This window comes from Panthera tigris, chromosome E3, assembly GCF_018350195.1.
Source record: "Panthera tigris isolate Pti1 chromosome E3, P.tigris_Pti1_mat1.1, whole genome shotgun sequence".
Classification (NCBI taxonomy): Eukaryota; Metazoa; Chordata; class Mammalia; order Carnivora; family Felidae; genus Panthera; species Panthera tigris.
In genome coordinates this window covers 5,580,728-5,597,906 of record NC_056675.1, presented here as the reverse complement: position 1 = coordinate 5,597,906, position 17,179 = coordinate 5,580,728, and the positions used below count along the sequence as shown (strand labels likewise).

The 17,179-nt window shown below is 55.7% G+C and overlaps 2 protein-coding genes across 4 annotated transcripts in view; both read right to left on the bottom strand.

The window, feature by feature from the left end:
* Position 1: 1 nt before the first annotated feature.
* Positions 2 to 3,020, bottom strand: BHLHA15 (basic helix-loop-helix family member a15). The gene has a single exon (XM_042971262.1). The coding sequence runs from the start codon at positions 3,018 to 3,020 to the stop codon at positions 2,448 to 2,450; it is 573 nt and encodes a 190-aa protein (XP_042827196.1). The 3' UTR covers positions 2 to 2,447.
* Positions 3,021 to 8,272: 5,252 nt separating this feature from the next.
* LMTK2 (lemur tyrosine kinase 2) overlaps positions 8,273 to 17,179 on the bottom strand; it is a 77,234-nt gene continuing 68,327 nt past the window's right edge. For all 3 annotated transcript variants that reach the window (XM_042972428.1, XM_042972429.1, XM_042972430.1), the window contains exons 11-14: positions 14,168 to 17,150; positions 10,524 to 10,662; positions 10,033 to 10,275; positions 8,273 to 9,030 (exon numbers count right to left, since the gene is read on the bottom strand). In XM_042972428.1, the coding sequence (XP_042828362.1) occupies positions 9,002 to 9,030; positions 10,033 to 10,275; positions 10,524 to 10,662; positions 14,168 to 17,150 (3,394 nt within the window). In that variant the 3' untranslated portion in view covers positions 8,273 to 9,001. The remainder of the gene's footprint in view (positions 9,031 to 10,032; positions 10,276 to 10,523; positions 10,663 to 14,167; positions 17,151 to 17,179) is intronic.

Below are 17,179 nucleotides of genomic sequence, written 5' to 3'. Positions count from 1 at the left end.
GCTATTTTTTTATTGCTACGTTGTGATCAAAATGCAGTCCCCTCTCCCCCATCCGGCCTGGGGCAAAAGTTAGCAGTCACGGGGGTGAAATCTTTGTTTTTTGTTTTAGGACACAACATTGGTTTCATTAGTACTTTGAAGGGGACCATTAGGAGAAATCAAAGCAAATTTGGGTCATTTAAGGAACATTTTCACCACAATCACAGCGGGGGCACTGGCCACTCAGTTCCAGGCAGGGTTTCCCACACAGAGAAGTCACAGTTCTGGTTTCTCAGCTCCAGTCTGCGGAGATCTCAGCCTCCAGAGCTCATGCAGGTCTGTTCTGCAGGCGGATGCGAGGCCTGGGTGCAGGCCAGCTGGCAGGGCTCGGGGCCAGTGGGTTGCTGGCTTTGGGCGCCCTCCCCGGGCAGAAGGGTCTCACTGGGCTTGGGGTCCCAGACAAGGTCAAGGGAGCAGACTCAGCAGCAGGCCTCACTAGCCTATCACCAGAACCTTCCTCCACCTGCCTGCCATATTTAACACCCCAAAATGCAACTGGAACCTTTAAGGGTCCTTTGTGACGTGGCCACAGGGGAAGAAGGACTAGACATCTGGGCCCAGGTCACCCCCTGGGAAGCAGAGGGGATGCAGGTGCCAGTTTGGGACAGATGGAGCCCTGAAGGCTGTCATCTGCTAGGGGGTGACCCACACAGAGCCCCTCCACCACCCTTGGTCATCGGGCATAGTCCCCCGGAGTGTCCACGGGGCACCCCTCCCTGTGCTTTCGGCTCAGTCTGTTGGTTCATTCAGCAAGTTCAGGGGTGCATGGAGCCCCTGCTCTGGGCTCGGCTCTGCCGGAATAAGAACCACAAGGTTTGCAGACCACCCACAGGGAGTGTGGGACCCGTCCGTCCCGATCTCGAAGTGGTCCTCAACCTCGGCTCCAGTCGGTGGGGTGTCCTGACCACTGACCTTCCAGAGCAGCCACCTCTCAGGGGCAGGCCAGGAATACCGGGGGTCCTCACCTGACCCCCGGGATGCGGGCTGCGGGATGGCTGGGGCGGTGGGGCTGGCATTGGACCAGGCCTCCCAGGGGGCCTGGCATGGGGCCTGATCTGGAAAGTCAGGACCAAAGCCCCAAATGGCTGTTCTGAGGGCTGCTGCCTGCTGTCCTTGATGCTGACACCAAGCCCAGGGAGGGGATTAAGCGGCTGGGGCCAGGACCCCCAGGGCTGGGGTGGGGTGGGGAGGGGTGAGGCGGCCCTGCCCCCATGCAGCTCGGCCCCCTGAGGGCCTCTGGGACAGCTCTGGCTGCGAGGTCTGGCCTCCTATGTCAGACCAGCTCTACCCTCACCACAGCCTTTGTCACTGGGGTTCCTGCCCGTGGCAGCCAAGGTTGCTCGTCCCCTCCCCATATTGGCCGTGGGCACAGGGATGAGGGAGGAGAGACGCCAAAGCCTGTCGGGCCAGAAGTGCCACAGAAGGAAGCTCGGCCCGGGACTGTGGGGAGTGGGGGGGGGGGGGGGACCTGCCAAACTGCCCAGGCCCGCCTTTAAGGAGCAGCACTAGGCGGGGGAGGGGAGCTCCTGCCACCCCAGGATCCCTCCCCCAGAGAGCCCTGCAGGCCCCCAACTCCAGCCAGGACCCGAGAACACCCTGCAGTTTTTGTCAACCGCCCTCTGCCAGTGACACGACCACAGCAGTGACAAATGCGACCACGAGCAGCAAACGCCGAGGGAGGGAGAGCCCGGCCGTTCTCCCAGACCTGTCTGTAAGCCCCTGAGAGCTGGGCTGCAGTCCCTGGGGCCTGACCCTCCACAGTCAGGAGCCCCACCCAGGAGGAGGAAGGAAAAGATCCCAGTCCTTCTTCCTGCCAAGGTCCCTTTAGAATTAATTTGAGGTAATCGGATTAGGATTTGTGGGGTTTTGAGAGTTTCTACCTGACACACGCTGAACTACATGCTTCAATCATCTCGGCTTAGCCACACTCCGTGGCTGTGGCCTTTGCTTGCTCTGTGCCTCAGTTTACCCTGAACGAAGAGGCCACATTGCAGGTTGGAGGAGGACTGTTCCTGGGCCTGGGGCCTCAGCAGGAACTGTGGAAACTTACCCACGTGGACCTTTTCCTGGAATCTCCCTCCCTCCCCCCCACCTTTGCCTCAGGAAGGAGTTGGGACTGGAGAGAATTTAGTTACAAAGGGCTGTCAACTGCAGCCTGGTCAATTAAAAAGCAGGTCCTGGGACTTAGGTCAAGGTTCGGGCCTCCTGCTGCCCAGAGCCAGGGCCTCAAGCAGGCCACGCAACTGGTCTTGTCCCCTGGGGACCAGGCCATGCCCCAGGGAGGCAGCTGAGCGTTCAGGGAAAATGGAGCCGCTGGGGCCACGTCCACGTGGGGTGTCCCCGCCAATCTGCGGCTCTCGGCACAGAGGCAGCAGGGCCGGGCCAGGCCGCGGACCCCAGGCCAGGCGCTAGGAGCCCTCCCGGAAGCTGTGGATCTGCGTGGAGTACCTCTGCAGGTGGCCTTCGGGCTGGGGCTCGGTGGCGCCCAGTGCACCCCCAGCCGCCGCCTGCTGCTGCTGCTGCTGATAATGCTGGTAGAGCTTGGGGCCCGGGCCGTCCAGGCCGGGGAGGCGGCCGCTGGACATGGTCAGGATGGTGGAGGTCAGCGACTTGATGTAGTTCTTGGCCAGAGTGAGCGTCTCGATCTTGGAGAGCTTCTTGTCGGCTCGAACGTGCGGGATGACCTCTCGCAGCGCCTGGAAGGCGTTGTTCAGCTTGTGCATACGCTGCCGCTCTCGCTCATTGCTCTCCAGCCGCCGCTGGACGCTGTTCTCCCGCCGGCCACCAGGCCCCGAGGCCCCCGGCCGCCTGCGCCCACCCTCGGCCCGCGCCCCCTGTGCCCGCACCGTCCTGCTCCGCAGACCCTTGGCCAGCTCCAGCCCCGAACCCTGCTGGGGCCCGTCAGGGGTCCGTTCCCCTGCGGCGGCCTCTGGGTCCTGCGCTGGCACCCGGCGCCTGGGGGGCCGGTTCTTGGTCTTCATGGCTCCACGCTGCTTGTCCCGGGGGGGGGGGGGGGGGGCGGTTCTAAGGCAGGCCCTTGGAGCTGAAATCCAGAACACAGGCCACCCTGTGGTCACACGGCAGGCTGGTGGGCGCTTAGGACGCCCAGTGCACACTCAGGGCAGCCGTCCCGGGCAGCCCCCTCACTGCCCAATGGCAGCTGACCACTTGGGGCACCGTGACCCCAGGGTTCTTCCCATTCACCCATGGAGCCCTGAGCCGACCCCTCCCCCATTCCCGTTTGACCTCATGGCGACCCCTCAGACTTTATCTGGTGTCCCGCCCCCGCCCCCCCAACTCCACATGCACTGATCCCTGGACCTTTCTCTGGCCCCCGGAGCCTCACTGCCCCCTGAATGCCTCCAGAGTTTGGGTGGCCTTTAACACTTTTCTCAGAGCAGGTGGATCAGGAGATGTGGCAGGACTCTAGCTGGTCGTCTGCCTGTGGCTGCTGCATCTGCCCTCATGGACAGGCACCCACTCCAGCCACCACACTGACCGCCGGATGTCACACATGCAGGGAAGACACTGGGGCCAGAACCGCTGTGGACATGAGGCAGCTGTCTGCGGTCAGAGGTCGACAGTGGTCAGAGCCTGCCACAGCCCCCAGTCCCACCGCGTGGATGCCCCCACCCCCAACCCAGGATTCCCGCCCCCACCCCCACCCGGTCCCGCCCCTGGGTCCTCTCCCCTCAGTGCCGCCGGGATCCCCCACCCCTAGTTACCTGGAGATCCGCGGCTGCACGCGCTAGGGCTGCCCACGGGGGACAAGGACACGTCGCTTTAGCCGCCCCGGGCGGGGCCGCGGCCGCATGTAAATGAGCCCGCGGGGCGGGGCCGGGGCGGGGCCGGGGTGCGCGGGTCTCTGCCGGCGGCAGGGGGCGTCGGCGCACCTGCGGGCTGGGGGGCGGGGGGCGGGGGCCGGACGCCGCCCCCACTCCCCCCCGCCGCTGCGGCCTCCCGGCAGCAGCTGGGAGCCCGGGCCCAGAGCCCATTCGGCGGAGGGGGAGACTGAGGCCTCTGCGAGCACGCCGGCGCTGAGGGGAATTCTCGGGACGGCGCCTGGCCGCCGCACCTGGCCTTGGGGCGAAGGCTCAGAACAGAAGCCAAAGCCAGAAGAACTGGCGGAAAAGCCGTTATGCAATAATACTGATTTCTCAGACAGGTAGTGGCCCGTGTTTCAGCGGCCCCTGCAGCACCCGGGGGCTTCGTGAGCTCCCCCACCACTCCGCAGGGCTCAGGCCCCCACGTCGCAGGTTCCGGGGCCGGGGGGGGGGGCGGGGGGGGGGCGGAGCCCTGCCCCGCGGAGGACCTGCTCCGGCCCCACAGCTGCTTGCAGGTCACGGGGAAATACCCTGGTCGGTCATCGGTTTTACGAGGTCTCCAGGGGGCGAGAGGTGGTCAGCTTGGGCTTAAACCCTGGTTCCACCCACCTGCTCTACTAAAACGCCTGCCTGCCTCAGTTTCCTCCCCTTTTACAGGAGCACTAAAAGGTGTTAAAATCAGCCTCTGGCTTCAGGGGTTCTTCTGGGCTGATGAGGCGCACCTGGAGTGCAGGGAGGCGGCGCCTGGGCCTGGGTTCCCACCCCTTGTGACTAGCAGGTTCGGGGGTTAGGGGTCGGTGGGCGCCCATCTCGCACTTGTAGGAGGTGCCCAGAGGGGTGCTCGTAGGTGTCCATCTACTCCCTGGGGGTCTCAAGGGAGTTGGTGTGACTGGGGTTGGGGCCAGGCCTGCTTGGTAGGAGGCTGTCCCTCCGCTCCGGGCAGCTGGCGAGGGGGGCGGAGCGAGGACGGGGTGTTGGAGGAGGCCGAGGTCCACCACGGGGCATAGAAAGGCTGGCGTTGAACTGATTAGCCTCTTGGCTTTTACGGCTCATTAGAGGCTGTATCTCAGAAATTAAAAGGCTCCTGAAATTCATCAAGAAGGACAAAGGCTTGGAATTACAGATATACCTTGAGGCAGCACAGTCACTACATCAAAGTTCAGTTTTCCAGTGAGCACTTCATGTTCTCACGCAAAAGGGCACACTATCTCTAGAGACCGGGGCACTGCGTGTCCCAGGGCCTGCGGCAGGGCGGGCGGTGCCTGGTCACACACCCTGGGCCTTGCAGAGCGGATAAAAACACGAAACAAACGCAGCAACAGAGTTTATAAATATATAACTATATTTATTTTGAATATTAAATAGTTTTTAAATTACAAGCAATTTATTGAATCACACTATGCATCAATATACAGTAAAAATCTTACAATTTAAAAATGTACACAATTTAAACTGAAAGTTCATTAGCGGTTATATTGCCGTGAACCTCTTACAACTGTGTTAAAGCCCGACAGGGAAGCCGCGTGGGTGGACTGCCCCAGGGGGGTCCTCATCTGCGGCCGGAATTCAACAGTGGGTACACACACCGGCCCCTCAGGAAGGTCTGCGTGCGCCTGCGTGAGCCTGAGCAACTCAAACATGTTTTCAAGCCGTTCCGGTAACAGGTTGTTGGTAATTCAATACTGTCCACACGTTTCAGAACTTAGGTACCGGAGAGAAGTTTCTTTAACAGCCAACACTTGAGCCAACCCCGTTACTATTAGGAATGTTGTGCAGGAGACTGAAATGTGAAGTAACTGCGTTGCCCAATCTTATTTTAAGGCTCCTTCTCATAAGGCTACTATTCTGAAGCCCCCGTCACTGGAGCCCAACATTTGGAGCCCGACACTTGGGTTCACTCCCGGAGTTTTCAGATGATGGAGGGCTGGGGAGGGCAAAGCCGGGGGCTGCCTCCCTCGGGCCTCGGGCCCTCTGGACGGACATGCAGTTAAGTCACTAGCCCTCCAAGTACCCTACAGAAAAACTAATATAAGGGAGAGGTTCTGAAAGGTGTTTTCACGGCAGCAAGACAAAGACTTTTCTAAGCTAAAACCCATTTCTATAGAAACAATCACCTGTACATTTAAAAATAGAACGGATGCTGTTTTCAATTCAGCTTCGTGGAGCTCCTTCACGGTGAAGAGAAATGGCTTCTTACCCACACACACAGTCCAAGTTCCGGAAGGATTTGGGGAGCACTTTTTTTTTTTACATTTCTTTTTCTGGCTTATGATGGGATCATTGGATTAACACAAATGAACATTTAGCTAGGAAGGAAATGAAGGTGAGATTCTTTTTATTCTGGGATTTAAAATATGTAAACTCCACCAGAGTAACACTAACCAAAACCTGATAGACTCCAAAAGAGGCCAGGAAATGCCATTGTGGACCAGGCATTATAAACCTCAAACATATTATCTAGAGGATTCCACCGATTTATTTCACTGCATAACTTCTCAGGACCAGTTTGGTCTGAGAACCCACTCACTACTGGTAACCAACATAGTTAAAAACACAAAAAAACAAAAACAGAAACGAAAACGGGAATTGAACGACAAAGCACATGCTGATGCTTCAAAGATGGGCTGAAAATTTTAATCTACATCATTAGTTTCCTGTGTATTGCTTGAGATTTCAAAAGAACATGTTAACTCACATGTGTATTATAAATATAAAATCTTCCCCGCCATGCACCAACCACCACAGTAAGATTTACTACTCAGACCCACCCCCCCAACTCAGTGTATAAAATGCTTTCTTTTGGCAATTAATCATGACAGCAATATAGACCTAAATTAAATTAAAACGGGAATTAGGTTGTTAAAATCTCCTTAATCATAGTGAAAAAGATACAGCCCCCAAATATCTATAAATTTATCCTGGGCTGATTGTATAAGAAGACTATATATTCTATGGATCTGCTTGATTTCGGTCATTAAATCTGAACTCCTTAGAGTTTGCAAAAACTTGTATAATCATCACCTCTCATTTCTCTCTCCACAAAGACTGGTTTAGATGTAAAAACTCAGGAATCTCAGGAAGTCTCCATAGCAAGAAATTCAGAGTTATGACAATTTGGCAAAATCACCTTCTAATGCCCTGTGATGGTTTCCCGTCTGCGTATCACAGGCCCAGCTCTCCTGGCCACACTCCCTGTTCACACCGCCCGGAGGGTAAAGGGGGCTCTCTCTCCATTCTGAGTTCTTGCTCGGGAAAGTTATTGCTAGGAATGCCAAGTTAGTGGAGTGAGCCAGAATTGATAATCAAGGTCATAATTTACTTCGTAAATTCCAGCCAGTACCCACAACTGCATCTCACGGCGGGACCAGAGCTGCTGGGACTTCTGTCACACAGCCCAGTGGACCTGTGTCACGCTGGAGTCAGGCAAGCGAATCAGCACCGGAAAACGTTCGGGGTGACGGGCCAGCGTGTGGGGACCACAGCCCCGAAGTCAGACCCCCGATACACACGGTTTCGTGGCGAGCACGCCAAGCCTCCCTTAGCACGCAGCCCTCTAGCCCCTGGAAACTTCCTGGTGTCAAAGCGGGACTCACGGACCGCAGAGTGAGGCCAGCTTTTTATCCCGAACACCCGATTCCTGCCAACGCTGGGGGGCTGCGCTGGATATACTCGGTCCCTTCCCAGGCGAGGGCGAGAACGAGGTGCTTAACGCGGAAGGGAAGGGTCAGTGCAGAGGAGTCCCAGGGCCACGCCTGGGTGTGACGACCATCCGGGGCCGCCCAGGGTCCCAACCGGGAGGACGGGCTGGCTGTGCGGGCTCCACCACTGTCCCTCGTCCCTCCTCCCTGCTGCAGGATGTAGCGTTACCTCCTTGGTGACGGAGACCGGCCGAGCCTGGCCCTAAGCGGGGTGGTTCTTGAGGGGAAACCCAACTCTATGGGTTACTTAGAAGCTCACCACTTGACGTGTACAAATGCAATGAACTCAAACTGTCCTCGGCAACGAGAGCCCTGCGGGGACAGCTCTTGCTCAGAGCTCTGGACCGTCTACGAGGACACGGAAGCCACAGCAGCAGCCCGCGGTTCCACACAATAAGGAGAAGAACCGGCTTTGAGGGGAGGCGCAGGGGCCACAGCAGAGCGCACACGGGGGGCGGGCACTCGGCTCCCCAGGGACGGGGGCAGGAGACCCAGCCCTTAACCTGCAGCTGAGCCCTGGGGTGAACCGCCTGTCGAGTGTTACCGAAAGGGTTTACAAAATTGGGGAGCCGGGGGTGGGGGGCGGTGGGAGAACCACGAGGAGGGCTGCAAACCCCTCACCTCCTCAGGGAAGCCTCACTTGCTACAAGGAACCTGCGTTATAGAAAGAGACAAACGTGTGTTTCATTCGGTCAACAAAACAAAGCAGTCTTTTTGGACTCATCAAAAATATTTCCTATAAGAACAAAAAAACACTAACATTCGGAGTCATTTATCATTTACAAAAAAGTACCATATGTACAATTCCAACAATTCTAGACAGCAGAACACTCAAAATATTTAAGCTTTACAAGTACCATGCAGAGCAAACAAACTATAAAACAGAGAAAAAAATCAAACTAGTGGATAGCACCAGCTTGACCTGCCTTATTTTCCTTGAATAATTTAAGATTCTGTACAATATCAGGTACTCTTAGAACATTTATCCACAGTGCAATTACAGAAAGCAATTAGTGATTTCTTTAAAAATAATAAATATGGCTCACTGGTGCCCGTTCCCATCGTGCTCCTCCGGGCCCTCGTGCACAGAAGGGGTGTGCAGGTATGGACGTGGAGAACACCCCCCCCTGCCCCCCCCCCCACCGCAGGGAAACCAGAAACGGCCCAGAACCTACAGTTCCCACACACCGGAGCAGGGTCGGCGCTCCCCGAGGATGACCGGGGCGCGAGCGCTTCTGGTGGGTGAGAGCGGCCGCAGGGCCCCCCCTCCCAGGCCAGGCTTCCCGCCGTGGGCACGGGGCCAGCGCGGCTCCCTCTGGGCCTCCCCAGTCTCTCTCCTGGGCCGGACGCCGTCGAGGGGAGGTCACTGCTGGGCTGCGGTGCAGGAATGCTGCCCGGCGGGGGGAGCAGCCTGGGACCCGAGAGCGCGTCGGGATCCACCTAATCCTTTTCTCCATCTTCGCTGCTTCCTGTTTAGGAGAGAACGAGCAAAGGTGGGTTTATGCCGTGATCGTCCTGGATGCAAACAGTCCGGACGGCATCCGACCTGTGCTACAGAAACAGGAACTGAAGCCGGGAGCGCGGCCACCCACCACCTGTCCAGCCGCGTGTTTTCTTCTTGTGACAGTGGCACCTGCCAGACCCTCGCACACTCTCACACACACACCTGCTCCGCTCACACGCAGCTTGGTGTCAACGCTCAGGGCGGGAGAAAATCGCTCTGATCTCTGACGGATCGCTAGGGAATGGGCGTGATCTAACCGGCACAATTAAACAGAGCCCAAACACAAACACAAGCTCTTCATGGTTCGTGGCTGTTACCCGAACTTCGAACTTCAAATCGAAAAAAGTGCACCTGTTGACATTCATCTCCCAATCTAGTTATGGGGAAAAAAGGATCCGTATGTCCAGATAACACCACTGCAAATGGGCCCTGCCCATGACCCCCCACCCAGGCCCCTGCTATCGCACAAGACGGAGGCTTAATGGTAAAGTCAATACTCCCGGGGGAGAACCAGAGCACATCTGGGCTCAATCCCAAAATCTTGGGCCAAGTGTTCTGAACACGGTAAGCTTTCTGAAGAATGGCTTCCCTCTGGGGGAGGAGGGGGGAAGGCGGGGTTGTGGCCAAAAGGGAAAAAGAGAAGAAAAGAAGGTGGCAGACACCCTGGGCAAGTTTGGGGACCTGCAGCCAGGCCGTCACCATGGGCCACCCGGCCCAACCGGGGCAGCGAGGGGACACCTCCAGTGGCACTCAGCTTGCGGAGTGACAGAGGCCTGCGGGTGGGGGCTGTGGCCCCGAGAGCGCGCTCTCGAACTGTGAGAGCTTTCGGAGGGATTTTTTTTTTTTTTTTTAATCTACTCTGCAAACACCAGGAAAGCCCCAAATTAGCAAGCATGCAAGTCCCACGGGGAAGGTCTTGCAGGCCGACGCCCGCCCAGCCCTGCTGGACACACAGCCCTCCTCTCACCTCCTTGCTCCATGTCCGAGTCAGTAAGGTGAGTGAGAGAAAAGCTGGCGATGTTGGCAGGCGAGATGGAGAACCGGGAATACGGCGGCGTGTGAGGCCAGCTCTGCTCTGCGCTCCGGGGCGGCGGAGGCGGCGAGAAGTACTTGGACGTCTGAAGGGAAGGCTTGGAACTGAGAAGGTTACTTGTTGTCTTCGCCATAAAAGGGTCCGGGGAGAAGTCATCATCCCATTCGAAGCCTCCACCTAAAAGGGAAAAAAATACACCCCAGTTTTCCTTCTCTGATTCTGTTAGAGCAGAGGGCCGAGGGCAGGCACACAAGTGTGCCGCAGACCAAGCTACACCGACGCGGCCCGACGGGGCAGAGCTGCTCCCCGGGGTCCTGACAACGTCCTTTACAGCAGTGCGTGACGTCACCCTCCACAAAAGCGTCCCTCACTCACAGCCCACTACCTTTTAGTTTCTTTTTAAACCTGCGAACGAAGGGAAATACCTTCTTCATCGGTCGAGCTTTCGGAATTTATGCACCTGCTCAGGTAGGGAGAACCCGAAGGCGGTGCCGGGCCGCGGCCGCTCAACTCGGGGCCGTGGGCATCTCCTCCGCAGTGCCCCAGCTCTTTGGTCGGGGTCTCCTGAAAGCCAAAGAGAAATTCCCATCAGCAGAAGCCGGCTCGCGGGAGCCTCACTGATCGGCCGCGAAACGCTCCTCCTCAAACAGGGTGGGCTCGGGCCCGGGGAAGGTGCGACGGAACACAGCCCCAGTTCACCCACCGAAGCAGCTCCGGGACCCGGGCGGCAAGCGTGAAGCGGCTGCCGGAGGCCTCCGGAAAGCAAGCAGTGGCAGGCAGGCCGGGGAAGAACTCCTCAACGGCACGTACCGGAGTGGACACAGAGAGCTCCAGAAGCCCCTTGGCTCTGGCTCTGAAGCAGGAGGGAGGTCTTCTGACGCTGGGCAGGGGGCTTCCAGATGGCCCCCCTCCATCTCTTGCTCCCCAGCCCCAAGCAATCCTGGGGTGGCAGGCACCTAGAATTCTGAGGGGGCGGGGGGACTCTCCCCCTGGGGGAGCTGGGATCCTGAGACAGAAGCCCTGCTGCTCGTCTTCCCCTCTGTCCACAGGGCCGCATCTAGTGTGCAGCGTCGTGCGCTAACGAAAGCCCCAGATGTTCAGCTGTAGCAACCGAAAAGGGGGGTTCAAGACATCGGAAAGTACCAGGGACACCACGGACAGGGAGGAGCTCAGAAAAGCAACCCTATCAAGTCTGTGAGAACCTGCCTTACCTCCAAGCCGCGCGTGGCAGCCCTGAATGTCAACAGCATCGAAGCTTTGAGAACTGAACCGCAGGCCAGACCACTGGCCAAGACCCACCCTGGCCAGTGGGGGGAACGTACACAGGACAGGTTTGAACAGTATAGCAAAAGCTTTGAACGGGGACCCCCAGCCCACAGAAGGGTGGCTGGAACTTGAGACCTGAACCCCAGTGGGTCGATGCCTTCTAGGACAAAAATACCAGCATTTTCCTTAGAATCTAAACCAGGACAGAATCATAAACACACTAAAGAATCAGTCAAAAAATCACTCTGCATACAAAGAATCAGGAAAACCTCAGTTCACGGCTGCCAATGCCACGATGACACAGATGCTGGGATTACCTTAAAGACTATTGTGAAAACGTTCCTACGAGCAACAGCAAACGTTCTTGAAATGAATGTCAACCCAGAATAGTCTTGGCAAAAGAACAGATGATAAAAATAATAATGAAGTGCAAATTTCAAAACAGAAAAATACAGTAGCTAGAACTTAAAAAAATCCACTGGACAGACTCAGTAACAAGATGACAAAGAATGACTGAATTTGAAGGAGATCAACAGAAATGATTCAGTCTGAACAAGGATGAAAACAGACACGTGAGAAAAAGCCAACGGGCCACAGACACAACAGTCTGATCCCGGAGCACCAGAGGAGGGGACCCGGAGTGCGGCGAAAGAAAGCATTTGGGGACATAATGGCTGAAAACTTCTTGAATTTGGTGAAAGACATAAAACTACAGATTCAAGATGCTCAGCAAATTTGAAATGGGGTAAACGCAAAGAAATCCACGCTCACGATCAAACTGCTAAGAGGAAAAATAAATTTTGCAAAGAAAAAAGTCCTGACAGCAAACAGACATAATAATACTGAGAGAAGAGAGCTGTCAACTCTGAACTGCGGATTCAGAGAAAATATCTTTAAGGAGTGAGGGAAACTAAGGTAATTTGTTGTCAGATTTGATTAAAAAAAAAAAAAAAAAAGCCAAACTTCTTCAAACGGAAGGGAAATGATACCAGAAGGATCCTGGAACATCAAAAATGAAAAGAGAGAAACAGTAGAGCCCGTGTGGATAAACAGAACCCAATTTGTCACCTCCTGAGTTTCTTTTTTTTTTCTTTTTTTATTTTTTAACATTTATTTATTTTTGAGACAGAGAGAGACAGAGCATGAACAGGGGAGGGGCAGAGAGAGAGAGGGAGACACAGAATCTGAAACAGGCTCCAGGCTCTGAGCTGTCAGCACAGAGCCCGACCCGGGGCTTGAACTCACGGACCGTGAGATCATGACCTGAGCCGAAGTCGGACACTTAACCGACCGAGCCACCCAGGCGCCCCTCCTGAGTTTCTTAAAACATGTTTGATTGCTGGAAACACTGATCATGCAGAGCACCGTCTGACGGGGCTTTCAGAGTAAGCGCGTGGAATAATATACCAGACAGCAGTAATAAGGTTTCTGCTTTCCACTGGAAATGGTACAGTACTGATTCTAAGTAGATCGTGACAAGTATGTATATTTTAATCCCCCAAACCATGACAAAACCTAAGATACGTAGTAAAAAAATGCAATGATAAATTAAAAGGTAATATTAAAAAAGGCCTAAATTACCACAAAGATGGGAAGAACGACCAAGTAAAAACAAACAGAAACGAAGAAAATGGTATGCCAAAATCCAAACAAGACTAATTTTATTAAATGTAAGTGGCCTAAAACCATCAATTAGAAGACAGGATTTTTCAGAAGAGATTTAAAAACTGATTTGCTACTCACGAGAAACTAACGTCAAACATAATGATACACGTAGACTGAAAGTAGAAGGTTGAAGAAAGAGATCTCATGCAAATGCCAATCAAAAGAAAGCTGGAGCGGTTACATGAATATCAGACAAGGGAATAAAGAAGGACATTCTGTCGCGGTAAAAGGTCATCTCAACAACAAGATCTAATGGTCTTAAACGTGCATGCGGCTAACAACAGAGCCGCAAAACAGAGGAAGCACAGACTAGCAAACCGAGAGAGACAAATCCAGAATTGCAGTCAGAGACTTCAACACCTCTCTCTCTCCTATCCGGCCACGGACGGAACTACCAGCAGGCAGAAAAATCAGCACCTCAGCACCAGTGCAGAAGAACTGAACACCACCCACCGTCCAGATCCAACGGACATTCAGGCACGTTCTTTCAAGTACACGTGGAACGTTCACCAAGACAGACCGTAGCCTGGCTCCGAAACAAACCTTTTTAAGTTTAAAGGAACTGAAACCATATCAGACACGCTCTCTGACCGTAACAGAATCAGACTAGAAATCAGTGACAGACACAAGAAAATCTTCAACCCTTCATTTTTCAAGAGGCTGAAGTCTGAGCTCGTGGAGCAGGGCCCAGCAGGCACGGGAGGCCTGGAGGGCCACGGTTCTGCCTCTGCCGCTGCCGCTCCCTGGTCCCGATCCACAGGGACCGCCGGTGGCCGGCAACTCCGGGGCTACCTGTGAGCCACACACTGTTCCGGCTTGCACCTGCGTGCTGACCACCACTGCCAACTGCTGGGTTATGGAAACGCGGTGTGTAAAGCGCAGCCGACTTCAGCACGCCTCTGCCGGCAGACCCAGAAAGGGCATCCGGGTCTCCTTCCCTTAACTCCACAGGACTTCCCTGTCCCAACTACATCTCTGCATATTCTTGGGAACCGTAACCAACCCCAAATTCCCATCTTTGGGGAATCCTAACACACTCTGCGGCCTCAAAGTGGCCATCAGGAAGACAAAGCGCACTCGATTTCCTAACACGTTCTGGAATTCCCCGAGACGACAACGTGTGGAGGTTAACAGATACCTGGTCAAACAGATAGACCGTGACATCATCAAAAAACGTCACCGCCTTCTTTTCTTTCTTCCAGTCGTCCGGCAGCTGGTCGATGGCGACAGCGGCCGCAGGTTTCAACAGGCTGCGCAGATGCCTCCCGTCCTCGTTGCTGAGGATCACGGGCACCGGGTGCTCGGTCTCGTCCTCCGACTCGGAGCTCAGGCTGTGCAGGTGAAACGCCCGCAGGTCTTCGTCCGAGTCGTCGCTGTTTTCGTCCTCCTCGTCGGCATCCATGCCGTCCTCGGAGAGGTCCAGCATGCCCGACACTCCAAGTTTCCCCAGGTACTTCCCTTCGACGTCCGGCTCCTTCAGCTTGGGGCCCTCGGAGTGGCCGCACGACGACTTCTCCGCCGTCACGTCCGCCGTGCTGCCGGGGCACAGGGCGGAACTCGCAAAGGCAAGGAGCTCGTTGGTGTTGGTTCCGGTGGAAGCGAGCGTGCAGGGGCGCTCCTCTGGTGCCTCGAAGTCATCGCTGCTGCTCAGCTCGGAGTTCCCCAAACTCAAGGGACTGCCGGCCTCGTCTTCGGGAGGCGGCGTCTGTTTGGAAACGTCAGGTGGTGCCGGTTCCGAAGTGTCTCTGGACGCCGGGTGACCGGAACTGTGCGAAGCAGGGAGACAGCTTCGGTCTGGCTCGCCGTGGCTGGTTTCCAGGCAACTGTCCTTGGCGCCAGGACTCTGCTCCGGCACGACCGGCTCAGGCAGCGGCTGGTCCGTTACCACCACCAAGGCCGAGGCCGAGGGTCCCGGGACGCCCTCGGACTTCTTGTCGGGCTCAGAGTCATTATCTGAGAAGTAGGCGGAGTCTCGGTACGAGCTCTGAGAGCCAGGCGCGAAAGTCTGCGAGGCCACTTCCGTACCCCTGTGGCCGTCGGCTGCGTCTGAGATGACGATGACCGGGTTGGGGGGCAGGGTGCCACGGCTGCCGTCGCCCGCCGCGGCCGCCTCCGCGGCCGAGGCGCCGTCGGGGGCGGGGTGCAGGGTCCATTCAGGGGACTCCAAGTTCTCCGTCTCGTAGCCACTGTCTGCAGGCTTATCGGGGGGCACGAGTTTCTGAGGAGTGTGAGAGCCTAAGGATCCCAATAAAACGTCACGGACATCCACCGAATCCAGAGAGTCCGGGGTCTCCACAGACTGTTCCGAAGTCGGAATGGGTGTTGACAAGCTGTCTTCTAAGAGGCTGTCTTGACTGGTCGAGTCTGAGGACAGGGCGGACACCAGGCCCCCCTCCTTGGCAGCCGCTTTACAATGCAGCTCACTCAGAGCGTCCGCACCTTCCGAGCTTTTCTCCAGCACACGGTCAGCGTGTCGGTCTTCTGAGAGCGGCTGATTTGGGAAGTTCTGTCTCAATTCTGGAACACCGCTTCCTATACTCACCTCATTGGCAAAAATGTCATCAGTAAGAACCGGGTCACTTTTGGTCAGTGTCAAGGCCTCTTCGCTTTGGCGGGTCAGGTCCCGGGACGGGTCACCAACACCGTGTGCTCTGGCAGCCGCTGCGGGGGTTTCTACCGTGATGGTCACAGGGTCCGGATTCGTTTCTTGGCAGAGACGGTCTTCGTGGCTACGGACATCCGAGCATGTGGGTTCTCCCTGCTTCGGGGACGTATCTGGAGGTAAGCGGGGAGATGTTCCTTCTGTCTCCAGCGAGGTAGGAGCTACCCGCGCTTCTGGGGAAGGCTGTAACGAGGTGTTCAAAGTGCTGTCCTTGAACACGACACCTGCATCCTGACCCTTGGCGCTGAGGCTTTCCTGCAGCGAAGGAAAGCCTGGTTTGTTCTCGGCAAACTTCACTTCAGTACCTAAAGAGTTCCTATGTGGAGTTTCTAATATCGTTTCGGTGAAGCCAGCGTTTTTAAGTTCTGTTTGAAGATCATTTAGATGTTCTTTGTCAGACAGTGAGTCTTTTAGTAGGTTTTTCTCTTGAAGAAACAAAAAGTTTGCTGACAGCTCTTGAACGTTCAGTGGATCAAAATTATCTTGGTGCATGAGGGTTTCTGATAAGCAAAGAGGCTCGCCGTCAAAAAGCTTACGGGGCTTATCTTTCTCAAAGTGGCACGTTACAACAGACTCTCTGGAGTCGTCCGGACTTGAACCGAAAGCGGTCGGCTTCAAGTCGGTTTGAACTCCATTTAGTTCCATCAAGTCAAATATCTTTTGGTGACTGGGCAGATCCTCTGATTTGTCAAGATCACTAAATATACTGTTGAAAGGGCTCTCAGGGCCCCTGGGGACCTGTACGTCCTCGGGTACGCTGGAATCTTTGGGGTCTGCACCGCTTTGGAAGAAATCCTCATCTGTACTGGACTCCTCTAATTCAAGGTTCCGGAGTGTCAGGAATTGGGGCGCCTCCTCGTGTATCCTTTCCGGGTTATCCATTTCAGTTGTGAGCAGTGCGGGTGGGTAATCAAGCTCCAAGTTGCTGCCGCCTTTTTCTTCCAACTGGATGTAATAGTCGCTTCCGACAGAAAGGTTGTGGGCATCAAACACAGGGACCACTCCGGGGGCCCCACGGGGCACATCCTGGCCACTGTCATCTTGTTTCCCCGGCCCGGGGTCTGAAAGTGAACTCTCAAAAACTTCAACCGGAAAGAAGATGCTCGTGTAGGACAAGGCTTCGTCCGGGGGGCCCCGACTGCGCTCGTCAAAGTGGTCGTGCTTGGCTGCCTCCCAGACATACTCAAAGCTCAGGCCCTGGCTGGTCTCGGTCACGGTGAGGACTTCCTCCACCTCACGACCCAGCCGGTCCCTGGCGAAGTGGTCGAGGATTGGGAATGCGGCATTACTTGAAGTGTCTCTGCTGTTTGTATTCGGTTTAAGAGCATTCCACTGCTGCTCAAAGTCGACTTCTGAGTCCCTTTGGCTTTGCATCCGCAGGTAGGTGAGCAACCTGTGCACGTCCTCGGCCGCTGGTCTCTTGTCCGGGGACAGCCAGCAGAACTGCAAAACTTCATACCTGGGCAACGATTCAGAGGTGATTAATGG

What these genes read in the sequence shown, in the direction of transcription:
- BHLHA15 (XM_042971262.1), bottom strand. Translation starts at nt 3,020, where the DNA reads ATGAAGACCAAGAACCGGCCCCCCAGGCGCCGGGTGCCAGCGCAGGAC.